The sequence below is a fragment of the Herpailurus yagouaroundi genome, unplaced genomic scaffold (genome assembly GCF_014898765.1).
Source record: "Herpailurus yagouaroundi ecotype Mexico unplaced genomic scaffold, PumYag 28, whole genome shotgun sequence".
Lineage (NCBI taxonomy): Eukaryota > Metazoa > Chordata > Mammalia > Carnivora > Felidae > Herpailurus > Herpailurus yagouaroundi.
This window is the reverse complement of record NW_024412376.1, coordinates 115,195,824-115,209,784: the sequence shown is the minus strand read 5'-3', so window position 1 is coordinate 115,209,784 and position 13,961 is coordinate 115,195,824. Positions and strand designations below refer to the sequence as shown.

The following is a 13,961-nucleotide window of genomic DNA, read 5'->3' as shown; positions in this document are numbered from 1 at the left end:
TTGGATTACACATGTACATACAATAAAAAAGTCAACATGTGAATTACTAATGACAACAAAACTTAGAATCATAAATCAGAAAATAAATCAGAAACTAATAGACTTGCTATTAGTACACATACAATCTTTTAGAAAAAAAAAAAACTATACACCCTAGGTGTGCTATCTATATGATATCTAAAAGTGTTTTCTAGAACTCAAAATTGGTGGGTAACATGTTCTCCACTCATCCACCATACTTGTCTTTGGCAGAAATAAATTTGTAAACCTTTAGTATATGTGCTGCCGAAGCGAGCACAATTTGTAAACCTTTAAATATGATTTTCAGGAGATAAAATTGTTTTAACATGTATTTTTTTTTTTTGAGAGAGAGAGCGTGAAGGGGAGGGGGAGAGAGAGAATCCCAAGCAAGGTCCATGCTGTTATCATGAACCCCGATGTGGGGCTCAAACTCACGAATCATGAGATCATGACCTGAGCCAAAACCAAGAGTCAGTCACTTAACCCACTGAGCCACCCAGGCACCCCTGCAGGAGATAAATTATTTTACAGACTCTATTTTAGTACTGGTATTCATATGCTTATGTTTCTTATAAATATTTTATTGGAGCACATCTAACATGTTGCCTGTTCATGGAGTAAGGTGACAATGTTTCATATATCACCAGGTAAGTCTTATGCTTTATATCTTTGGTGAGTTTCATTTCTAATTATATTTAGGGCTCGGGAGAAGGAATGAGTACTTGACTGGAGAAATTTAATTTCAATTCATTAAGTCCAAATGGATTACTAAAGAAAAACTGCAAATAAACTTTTTTTTTAAAAATTTTAAACACTTTCTATTTTTTCACGTTTATGTGTTTGAGTTGGATGAGTAGTGAATGGAGATGCAGTGAAAACAAAATCACTGTAAAGATAATTTTAGAAACGAAAACAAATAGGAAACTGTTCCTATTTTGACTGCTACCAAAGTCTAGACTAACTGTCTGTAATTTATCTCTGAGATTACCACACTGAATAGAAAATCTTAGACCTACAAAGATCTAAACACACAAAGTCCCTGTTTTGAACTTTCTTCTCCCTTGTATTTTTTCTGTGTGAATTCTTGGCTAACGTTGTTTTTGGCTGATGGTGTTTCTACACTTAATACATTTCTGACGGATATTAAAGAATGAATTCATGGAGATAATGGTCAGAGATTTTTTTCCCTCTGTTTGTGGGAACTGTCTCTATTTACAGTATCTTGATTGATGACTATAAACCATTTTCAAGATATTTCAGAGAATTTTATTTTATAATTAAAAACATGCACTGATTATTTTTTAAAATATAATGGGAATAAGATGTAAAGGATTTTTTTCTGAAATGAGAAAAGAATTGAAAACAAGAATGTAACAATTCTTTCTTAAGCCCTCTAATAGGGAATATGGTTATTAGTTAATCTTAATAACACTATTAAAATGCAAAATAAATGCAAACCATGCTTTCATGTTGCATGTAACTTCAACTTTCCTTGAAATTTACAATCGATAGCAGCATGTCATGTTGTGACTTTAGTGTGGACACTGAAATCACGTGCTAAAATAACACAAGTCCATGTTTACTTTTATCTTCAGTTTCCTTATCTGTAAGATTGGGGTAGAAACTGATGCCTGGATATTCTCATAGAGATACTGTAAGAATAAGTAAGTAATGCACATGAAAACATTTAATAAGCTATAAAGCTATGTTTTCATTGCCATTATTATTTGAGATTTTTTCTAATTGGACACATCAAAGTCCACTGGCAGTCATGATCTACAGAACATGTACCACCAGTAAAATCTAAAATATACAACCTATTAGCATTTATTTGTTTTAAAGAAGGTTTACCATTCCTCATTTAATATAGTCAAACATATAGAATTATCTTAGGGTTAAATGTATCCCAATTTCCACCTAAATAGAAATGTTCTAATTTTTTTTTTAATGTTTATTTTTGAGAGAGGGAGACAGAGTGCGAGTGGGGGAGGGGCAGGGAGAGAGGGAGACACAGAATCTGAAACAAGCTCCAGACACTGAGCTGTCAGCACAGAACCTGATGTAGGGCTTGAACCCACGAACCCTGTGATCATGACCTGAGCCCAAGTTGGATGCTTAACTGACTGAGCCACCCAGGGGCCTGGGATATTCTAATTTCTAATGCAAATAGGCTTTCTGATTCATTCTATGTGAACAATTATTTTTTTTTTAATTTTTTCAATTCACAGATTAAATTTAATTGCTGAATCTTTATGGTATAGGAAATATTATTAGAGTCTTACAAAGAATTTAAACTAGGGTCATTAAAGCCTATAAAATTTTACCTAGTAATGTCAGTCATTTTCTTTATTCCCATTCACTGACTTTCTCCTATATACTCTATTATCCCTTCTCTACACTAGGAAAAAAACAGTAAAAAAGCACACAATTTCTTGAGGTGTTCCTTTTAAAAGAGGTAAACTATTACTAGAAACTACTCATGTACTTACTCATGCTCTCTGGCTGCTCAAGCTTGTGACTAAATATGCAAGAAGATTATATTCAATAAGATTAGTGAGAATTTCAGTGAGAAATGTTAACTTGCATTTTGTTTAAAGATAAGCTGGTGTAGGGGCACCTGGGTGGCGCAGTCGGTTAAGCGTCCGACTTCAGCCAGGTCACGATCTCGCGGTCTGTGAGTTCAAGCCCCGCGTCAGGTTCTGGGCTGAGGGCTCAGAGCCTGGAGCCTGTTTCCGATTCTGTGTCTCCCTCTCTCTCTGCCCCTCCCCCGTTCATGCTCTGTCTCTCTCTGTCCCAAAAATAAATAAAAACGTTGGAAAAAAAAAATTAAAAAAAAAAAAGATAAGCTGGTGTAAAAATCTAGACAAAACCAAAGTTTCTGATATATTTGTTATAATTATGATTTTCACATAAAATATTGACATTTATTGGGGTGCATGGGTGGCTCAGTCAGTTAAGTTTCCAACTCTTGATTTTAGCTCAGGTCACGAGCTCATGGTTGGTGAGTTTGAGACCTGCACTGGGCTCTGTGCTGATGCTGAGACTCCTGTTTGGGATTCTCTCTCTCCCTCTCTCTGCCCCTCCCCTGCTTGTGTGTGTTTTCTCTCTCTCTTTCTCTCTCAAAATAAATAAATAAACTTTAAAAAAGTTAACATTTATTATAGAAATGGAGAAGGTTTTTTTTTTTTTATAAATGAACAGGGAATATCAGTGTTAGAATTCAAGTCATGCTGTTGTCTAATGAAGAGTATAAATATGGATACACAACTCAACTTCAATTTTTTCTTCTTTAAAATGATAAGAATTATTTATCAAGCACAGTGTGAGCACATAGAGATGGAGATAGAGATGATGTACATAGCACCAAGCTCAATCTCCATAACATAACAGTTTCTAGGTAAATTTGACTTGAGTCTGTAGCATGATGGCAAATTTAATAAAAAGAGAAAAAAATTAAAAGCTCCTTGTAAATTCCTAACTATTGAGGGATGCTTGGGTGGCTCACTCAGTTAAGCGTCTGACTTTGGGTTGGGACATGATCTTGCAGTTCGTGAGTTTGAGCCCCATGTCAGGCTATGTGCTGACAGCTCAGAGCCTGCAGTCTGCTTCAGATTCTGCCTCCCTCTCTCTGTGCCCTCCCCCACTCACACTCTGTCTTTGTTTCTCTCTCTCAAAAATAAACATAAAAAAAATTAAACTCCTAACTACTGAATTCAGAATTGATATGTTTTGTAAAATTATTATAAATTGATACTTTGGCCAAACAGGGGGGAAATTCCCATTACAAGGAAACTGGCATGCTGCTCCTTGAAATAATGCGTGATCTAATATCAATTGCACAAAATGACACAGCATTCTGATTTATATATTAACATTATGTGTATCTCAGTGGTTCCTTATCTGAGTTCTAGTTGTACTTTGTCTCTCTGGGGTAGTCAAATGCTATATAATCAGAGGGACTCACCAAAGCATGTATCTAAGGGATTGAAAACCAAAAATGCACATTTTGAATTACCTAAGTAGCTTCCAAAATTTGCTTCTGTCCCACTCCTTTTAGTCATTGCTGTACTATAATTCCCTTCATATCACAAACTCTATATACACATCTTCAAACCCACGACCATCAGGCTGCCAAATCCTGGTCAGGGCAATGGCTTTTGCTGCCTTCATACTCCTGCTGAGCAAATGAGCTACATTCCCCAGCTGCTTAGCAAACACTGTTCACATGCAGGGAGGGGAGGGCCTGGGCAGAAGGAGCCAGCTGGCAAACACCCTGCCAAGGGGCAGCTTCCCTTTGCCTCTGCCTTTAATTAAGAGATGGCAATGGGCCCATCACCATACAGGAGCAGAGAGGCCCAATGACCTCTATTAGAGCAGGGCAATCGCAGGCAGAAATGCCAGCTGGCAAATGCATGAGCCCTGGAAAGCTCTGCCACCTGTGTCTGGACAAGAGCCATCCAATAAAACGGTGGTGTCATTCTGAAGGTTCAAAATGAGCTCTGGAAACCTATAAGCACCCCCACCTCAATACATGCTATAAAAACTCATTATCCTTTTTTTTCCTTCTGAAAGTGTTAAAAAAAAAAAAACTTTCATGTGTTTTATTAGTATGCTCAATAATTTTGCTTGGCAAAAATTTCTGGGAATTAATATTTTCACTGTAAAAATGAAAACACTGACCAAAAGAAATTAATGACTTCCTCCAAATAACATATTATATAAAGGTTTCACTGCTTTTAACGGATGTAAGTGGGCAACTTTCTATTCATTTACTGAAACTACGTACAGAAATATTTTTCCCAAATTATTTTTTCTTACATTGAGTTATGCAGATAATAGGATGTATTAATACAGCATTAAATATAAAATATTAAACACAGAACTAAGTTTTCATGAAATAAGTATATTTAAAAAAATTGAACTTTCAAGAAAATAATGCCACATGTATAAAATTCATTAGAAGGAATATTAAGAGAAAGACTCCCCCACCACTTGGTTGAGAAACTTTTCTTTTTTAATGGAAGCAGTAGCTTACAGAAAAAAAAAAAAAGATAAATCCTTGCATTTATTGAGTATTACATATATGAGACTTATGTATATGCTGAGGAGTAATAGTGAAAACAATGAACGATTACTCATAAGGGGTAAAATAGGATAATATCATTAGACACGATAAAGAAAATCAAACCTTGGTCCAACTAGTTGCTTCAGGGGAAGAAAAACTATAAAGAAAAATAACTCCCTGTCAAAGTTTAGTCCTCTTGCTGTCAAACTTTATTTCATCTAAGATGTATATTCAAATAAAGAGTTTTGGCGCACTGCTATTTTTCTCTGATTTTTTTTGATACTCCCTTTTATTTATCTAGTTTTTTTTAAAGAAGGCTCTATGCCCAATGTGGGGCTTGAACTCATGACCCCAAGATCAAGGATGGCATGCTCCACTGGCTGAGTCAGCCAGCACCCCTGGGGCATATTTATTTTTAAATGTCATTATGCATTTCAACTTTTTAAAAAATAAAGTTCATTTACAATAAATATTTAGAAACTTAAAATATTTACAAAATATTCAGTCTACATATTCAGCTTTGTGTTAGTATACCATATTAAAATTTACAAAAAAAAAGTAAATAAGGAATGTAAACCTTAATTTAACAAATTATTTTTGGATACAGCATGCATTTAAATTGTAGACCTCTAGAATTTACAATGCAATTTGGAGTACTACTCCCAGAAAATCAAGAATCAGTGAGGATTATTAACGTAACCACATTTTCCTTGATTTACCTGCTTATTTTTTATAACAAATAGTATAAATGAGATCCCAACACAATATTTTTTAAAATTTTATTTTTGATAATCTCTCCACCTACTGTGGGGCTTGAGCTCACAAACTCAAGATCAAAAGTCACATGTTCCATCAACTGAGCCAGCCAGGTGCCCCTATCCCAACATAATTTTGTCTCATGGGTATTTGAGGATATGTTTTTTATGAAATAGAAGTATCTTCATTTATGGTCTCTAATGATCGAATAGTCATTTGTAATGCTACGAGCAAGTCATTCCTAGAAGGATGACTACTTCAAAAGTAATAATTAACAGTTTATTCACCTATTTAGAAAATCAATATAAGAACATTTTATAGGCATTCAAAACCTAGAAAGAATGTGTAGACAGCCCCTTTGTCCCCCACTACTGTTTTTACCCTCTGTCATTATCTTTTGGTAATTGTTAAATCAGTGAGTGAAATAAGCAATTAAAAAAAAATCTCTGTGGGGCACCTGGGTGGCTCAGTGGGTTGGGCCTCTGACTTTGGTTCAGGTCATGATCTCATGGTTCGTGGGTTCCAGCCTGGCATTGGGCTCTGTGCTGACAGCTCAGAGCCTGGAGCCTGCTTCAGATTCTGTGTCCCCCTCTCTCTCTGCCCCTCCCCCACTCATGCTCTGTCTCTCTCTCCAAAATAAATAAACATTACAATTTTTTTAAAAAAAATCTGTATAATGCTAGGCATTAATTTAACATATTTCAATGTATTTACCTATACTCTTCCTTCCACACATGTACACAGAATGTTGAAATTTTAAGTAACTTTCATTAATAGAATATAAGTACTTTTTCTGATATTTTTGCATTAATACTAGGAAACCACTTATTCCCTCTCTCTTTTCCGATGTCCTAGCCTGGACAATTTCTGTGGCATTGCAAAGTAAGTTTTTAACTTCTTCCTACCCTCTGCACTATCCCTCTAAGAGAAGGAGTAATGGCTCCATGAGGTTAAGGAAAGCAAATTGAGCAGGTGTGGCTGAGTCCTTTCTTTTTCTTTTGGGATCTGCTTCTCTGCATATGTTTCTAATCTTTTCTACTCCTACCTACATAGGATACATACTCTCAGTCAGAGTTTCCTACCCATCAGTGATAGTCTGGATTGAGCACACTTCTATATCTCCTCTACTAGAAGCCATGTTGTTTTAAGGAATGTTTGCTATTCAGATCCAGACTTATTAAAAAATCAAAGTAAAATGGGGGGTGGGAAGTGTAGGAAGACCCCTGGTGACTACATATCCAAGCTATATACTAGAGTTCTGCTTTAGAAATTTAAGTTCACCTTTATATTCCATCTGTACTATTTCTTTATCAATAGCTCACTTGGTTGTGAATTCAGGAAAGAGGAAGAGGGATAACTATTGCCTTTAGATCTCACAACTATTATGTCAAAACATGCAAGAGTGGGCCTAAGGAAAAAAGAAATTGAGAAAATGTAGAGAATGTGAGGCATACAATTCTGATTTTGTGCCCTCAAATTTTAAAATAAAGTTTACAATACAGTATTAGATTTTTGATATGGATTTTAAAATTATATTTTATATTCATATCTTATCTACCCATATCTACTTAAGAGCATAGGTATTATGCAGCGTTAATGGCCATAACCATATGTGTTTTTCCCTGTCGTACATGGCAGTCACTGGTGAAGGTCAAGAACTTAAGTGCAACACCTCAAAATGTCCCATGACATCATTTTTTAATACTGTGAAACCTAGTTAAGCTTATTAGACTCTATGGCAGTAGTGTGCAGCATAAAGTATTCGGCATTAATGGAATACAAATAGAATGCGCCCTATACACGTCTAGCCTCCATAATCATGTCATTGATCTACACACAAAATTGCAACATACATTTCTAAAAATTGGATAATTGCAGTTGCTAAAGTGAAACAAAGAAGAAGGAGGAGAAGGAGAAGGAGAGGAAGGGAAGGGGAAGAAGGGGGGGAGAGGGAGGGTGAAGAGAATGAAGAGGAGAAGGAGGAAAGGAGGAGAAGAAGAAAGGACATTCTTTATTCTATTAGTCTCACCTTCTCAAAATATTTAATTTCATACTCCAGGATGATTCCATTGGGACGATCTGGCTCTTGCCAAGACAAAGAGATACTGTTTTTTGCAATCTTCCCCTTTTTCACATTGGTGACTGGAGAGGGGGCTGCAAAATAGTATAAATAAAGAATTGCATGATTAACAGAGTCCTGAAATTACAAGGTGGTATAATTTATAATGGCATTCTTAGTATATAATATAATTATATATTAACAATTTAGCAAAAAACTGAATAAACAATTAAATTTTCTTTCAACCTGAAAACAATTTTACTTTCTCTACGTAATAAAAATGTTTATAGACTGTAAAGTGTGTTACAAATATAAATCAAGTATCTTGAGAATTTTTTAAAACTATAGTCATATAGAATCCTACATCTACATTTTTTTCTTTGAAGTTTAGAAACATAAATGAACTATCTTACTCTCCTTATGGAATAAAGATGTTTTTGATGACCTTATATATCTTCCATGTTTCTAAAATGTATTGACTCTATAATATATCCCATTAAGCTAGTACACATGATTATCTATATTACCATATTTTCACAACATTAAGATTCTTTTATAATTTTATAATGATATGGGTCCTATAATCCTTGATAAAATCATATCTTAAATATAGTGAGGGTTGCCTTCAAACATGTGATTAAACTTGTAATATTTCTCGAAAACAATAGCAGAAAAAAATCTGATCTGAAAGATTTTCCTCTAAAGTAAGGAGCAAGAAAATGATGACTATTCCTACAACTTTTACTAAATATAATATTAGAAGTTATAACCCCAGCAATTAGGCAAGAAAAGGAAATAAAAGACATCCAAATTGGAAAATAAGTAAAAGTGTCACTATTTGCAGATGACATGATACTTACTATATATAGAAAAAGCTAAAGACTCTACCAAAAATGCTATCAAAACTAAAATTAATTTAGTCAAGTTCCAGGATATAAAATGAATACACAGAAATCTATTGTGTTTCTATACACTAATAATGAACTACCAGAAAGAGAAATTAAGAGATCATAGCTACAATGACATTAAAAAAGATAAAATACCAAAGAATAAAATTAATCAAAGAGGTGAAAGGTCTGTATAAGACACTGAAGAAAGAAACTGAGGACAACACAAATAAATGGAACGATATGCTGCACTCATGGACTGGAGGAATTGATTTTGTTAAAATGTCCACACTACCTATAGCAATCTACAGATTCAGTGCAATCCCTATCAAAACATGAATGACATTTTTCATAGAATTATAACAAATAATCCTAAAATGCATACAGAATCACAAAACACACCAAATAGCCAAAGCAATAACAAAACCAGGTGTATCATACTTCTTGATTTCAAACTACACTACAAAGATACAGTAATCAAAATGGTATGATACTGGAACAAAAACAGAAATATAAATCTATGGAACAGAACAGAAAGTCCGGATATGAATATACACATATATGGCCAATTAATTTATGACACGTGAAGAAAGAACATACAATGGGAATGGATAGTCTTTTCAATAAACCAAGTGAAAGGATGAAACTGGACTATTATCTTGCTCCATACACAAAAATTAACTAAAAATGTATTAAAGACATGAATATAAGATTTGAAACTATAAAACTCCTAGAAAAACATAGACATTATTCTTAGTGATTTTTTTGATATTTTTACCTCCTCAGGCAAAAGCATAAAAGCAAAATTTTTAAATTTTTTAAAATGTTTATTTATTTTTGAGAAAGAGAGAGAGAGAGAGAGCAAAGTAAGGTGAGGGGCAGGGAGAGAGGGAGACACAGAATCCGAAGCAGGCTCCAGGCTCTGAGCTGTCAGCACAGAGCCCTACACAGGGCTCAAACTCATGAACTGTGATATCATGACCTGAGCTGAAGTCAGATGCTAAACTAAGTGAGCCACCCAGGCACCCCGAAAAGCAAACTTTAAAAAAAATAATGGGATTTTGAGGCCCCTGGGTGTCTCAGTTAGTTAAGAGTCCGACTCTTGATCTCAGGTCAGGTCATGATCTCATGGTAAATGGGTTCGAGCTCTGCATCCACCTGTGCACTGATAGTGGAGAGCATGATTGAGATTCTGTCTCCCTCTCTCTGCCCCTTCTCCCCACCCCTGTCTCTCAAAATAAATAAGTAAACTTAAAAATAATGGACCTACATCAAACTATAAAACCTTTGCACAGTGAAGGCAACTATCAACAAAATGAAAAGTCAACCTACTGAATAAGAGAAGTTACTTGCAAATGATATATCTGATGAGGGGTTATATGCAAAATATATAAAGAACTCATACAACTCAATAACAAAAACAACAACAACAACAGCAACAACAGCAAAACATAACCCGATTAAAACAAAAGTGGAGAGAAGACTTGAAGAAACTCATTTCCAAAGACACACAGCCAACAAGCACATTAGAAGATGTTCAACATCACTAATCATCATAAAAATGCACATCAAAAACACAATGAGATACCACTTCATACCTGTCAGAATAGCTATTATCAAAAGGACAAGAAATAACAAGTGTTGGCAAAGATATGAGAAAAGGGAACTCTCATGTACTGTTGGTGGATAAACTGGTACAGCTGTTATGAAAACAATATGGTTGGGTACCTGGATGGCTCAGTCGGTTAAGCACCCGACTTCGGCTCAGGTCATGATCTCACCACTCATTAGTTCCAGCCCCGCGTTGGGCTCTGTGCTAAAAGCACAGAGCCTGGAGCCTCCTTCAAGTTCTGTGTCTCCCTCTCTCTCTGCCCCTCTCCCACTCATGCTCTGCCTCTTTGTCTCAAAAATAAACGTTAAAAAAATTAAAAAGAAATAAAAAGAAAACAACATGGGGATTCCTCAAAAAATTAAAGAACAGAACTACCATAATGTCTAGCAATTCCTCTTCTGGGTATTTACCCAAAAAAGGGTGAAAACACTTTTGAAAAGATCTTTATGTTCATTGCAGCATTATTGACAATAACTAAGATAAAGCAGCAGCCTAAGTGTCCATCATTAGATGAAAAGTTATAAAATATGTTATATGTTATACTATATATATGTTATATACTATAAAGATATGTATGTATGTATATATATATATATATTTATTTATGTGATACATATGGTATATGCCTGGTATATATGTATATGTGTATGTTTGTGCGTGTGCATGTGTGTATATGTGTATACACACATGGAATATTAGCCATAAGAAAATGAAAGCTTGTCATTTGTGACAATGTGGATAGACCTAAAGCGTAGTATACTAAATGAAATAAGTCTGACAGAGAAAGACAAATATGATTTCACTTATATGTGGAATTAAAAAAAATAAAACAGAAAACAGAAACAGGCTAAATGATACAGAGAATAAACTAGCAGTTGTCAAAGAGCTGGGAGCCAGGGAAATAGGTGAAATAAGTGAAGGGGACTAAAAGGTATCAACTTACAGTTATAAAATGAATAAGTCAGGGGGATGCAATATAATCAATAATATTGTAATGAGTTTGTACAGTGACAGATGGTAACTTGACCTATTGTGGTGATCATTTCATAATGTATAAAAATATTGACTATCTTTTGCACTTGAAACTAATATAATATTGTATGTCAAAGTTTCATAAAAAATTCCTTCATTTCCATCTCCCTCAAATATTTTATTAGAAGTCACAATTACTTACGATGTTCAGTGCTATTTGTCAGTGCCTATTACATGGCTTTTCTAATGAAAATAGAAAAATATATGCTATTTTAGATGTGTCTGGATTCCAATAATGTGGATACTTGATTTAACATCCGTTTTGTCAATCTATGGATATTTGTATAGACTCTGGGTGTGACAATACAAATATGTGATGTAAGTGATCATTACCTTTGCAATTTTTAGCTTTGATAAGACACAGGAAAGACTATCATGGACTAATGAGTGGTGTGCGTGTGCACGTGTGTGTGCATGTGTGTAGAGAAAAGGAGAGTAATAATATGTATTAATATTATATGTATATTATATGTATAATGCACATATAAGGTAGAAAAGATGCCAGCCATAGGGAATAGTGTATAGCCAGAGTCATAGCCCTATCTGAACAACATCAAACATCTGGTGAGATTAAGTTATATATACATATATGCAATTTACATATTATATATAGAATTTAGAAATACTTTATATTATATCATACATATGATATATAAATATATATAATTTACTCACTAAACAGTAAAAGACAAATCCAAAACTGCACACAAGGATTCACATCTTCTGGCACCCTGTATCTTTTCTTACTTCATCTCCTGCTAGCTCTGTCCCAGCTGTCTGGTCTTAGGGCACCTCAGACACACTTCTGCCTAAGGACTTGGTATTCCAGCATCAGAGGTGCTTCTCACCCTGACTTCTCCAAGGCTTTCTCCCTCTCCTGTGGTTTTCCCACTGAGACCTTGTCTGTCCACTCTATGATTTGAGTAACCAATTCTCACCCTTGCCCCTCTCTCCTCACCGTGCCCTCTGCTCCTTCAGGATTTTATTTTTCTCCTTAGCTCTTGTACTTGCACTACCTGATATACATATCTGAATTACAGATTTGTTTTTTTCAATCCCTCAAGTAGAATGTCATTTTTATGAGGACAGGGATATTGTTTATTTTATTCATTGTTGAATTCTTATATCTAGAACGATGCCTGGGATAGAGGAGAGTCTAATATATATGTATGGAACAAATGATTGATAACAATCAAAGTGATATCTATAAAACCTTTTAACATTATTTTATTGTGTCAACAAAATCAACTATGAAACTCAAGGGTGAAGTATGTCTTTCATACACATACTAAAATAAATGGAAACAGATACAACCTGTAGGAAACAAAACTTAGTTAACTGTCTAGTGTTTCATATACCCATAACAGGGTGATAATGACTTTGTAACTTGAATGTGTAATTTTTTATTCTTATAATCACGGGCTTTATGATATTCAGGTTCAGAGGGTTCATACATTCAGTTTTATCTTGTTTTCTCAAACATATCCAGTTCCTCAGAGTTTTCTGCAATAATAAAGAATGCTCACTGTGCATATAAACCAAAATTCTCTAAAAGTACCTTTGAAATTGCAGTTTGTTTACTTTTATGGAAATTGTAATTGACAGGTAGTTCTCACAGTCATATTTTGGCATAGGTTCAAAGTCCTGATTGGTTTCCCAATGAGGGAAAGTCACGCCATAGTTGGCACTATGGAAGAAGCATCCAGAAGACAAGGAAACAAGAAAAGAGTAAGCTATGGACTCTGTACTTTATCATAGTGTTTATAGCAAAGTAGCAAATATACAGAAGTAGAAACAGTAACAAGTTGATGATACTGCTCCTTTTCTATTCATAAATTGAATTTAATATGTATGCTCCATGAAGGTTGGAATTAATTTGGTTTAGCTCACTGCTATAAAAAAAAATTTCCAGAGAGTTACTTGGCATCTAGAAATCTCTTAAATATCTGTTGAATGGCTGCATGGCTGAATGAATGGGAAATACATACATGATCATGTATGACATCATCAGACAAAACTGAGTTTGTCTCATCTTAAGTGCATACACTAGGATCTTATGATTTGGAAATTTGTGCTTTATTTTAAAATTTAACCAATCCTTTAAAAAAATAATAAACCATTTCAAAGTGAGGTTATCAACTAAATATTAACATAGATATAATTAGCCTGAAGTGGAATACCTTGTTATTTACCTCCATCAGAGTTAAACAGAATTTGTGTAGCTTTCAAAGGTGACTCTATTTAAAAAGCACCATTGTTTTCCAGACTGGGTTTTCTCAGAGACTAAATAGCATTCTTTACAGCTTGGTCAGAGTGGGGAGAGAAGACCACACTCAGGTTAGAATAGTTTAGGAGTAAAGTTCAGAAATAATTTCCTCTGTGACAACACCTCTCTGACTCATTTGGGTAAAGCTGATGAAAGTGGGGACACTGACAGCTCCTGAGGACATGATGATGATGTGCAAATTATGGATGGCAGTGCTTTACTTTTGTAAAGTATTTTACAGATATTATGCACATTAAAATAAC

General features: G+C 34.6%; 1 protein-coding gene across 6 annotated transcripts in view; it reads right to left on the bottom strand.

Annotated features, from left to right (window-relative positions):
* Nucleotides 1-13,961, bottom strand: part of EPHA5 (EPH receptor A5) — a 338,890-nt gene that overhangs the window by 87,606 nt on the left and 237,323 nt on the right. For all 6 annotated transcript variants that reach the window (XM_040482250.1, XM_040482225.1, XM_040482240.1 and 3 more), the window contains one exon: nucleotides 7,872-7,996. In XM_040482250.1, the coding sequence (XP_040338184.1) occupies nucleotides 7,872-7,996 (125 nt within the window). The remainder of the gene's footprint in view (nucleotides 1-7,871; nucleotides 7,997-13,961) is intronic.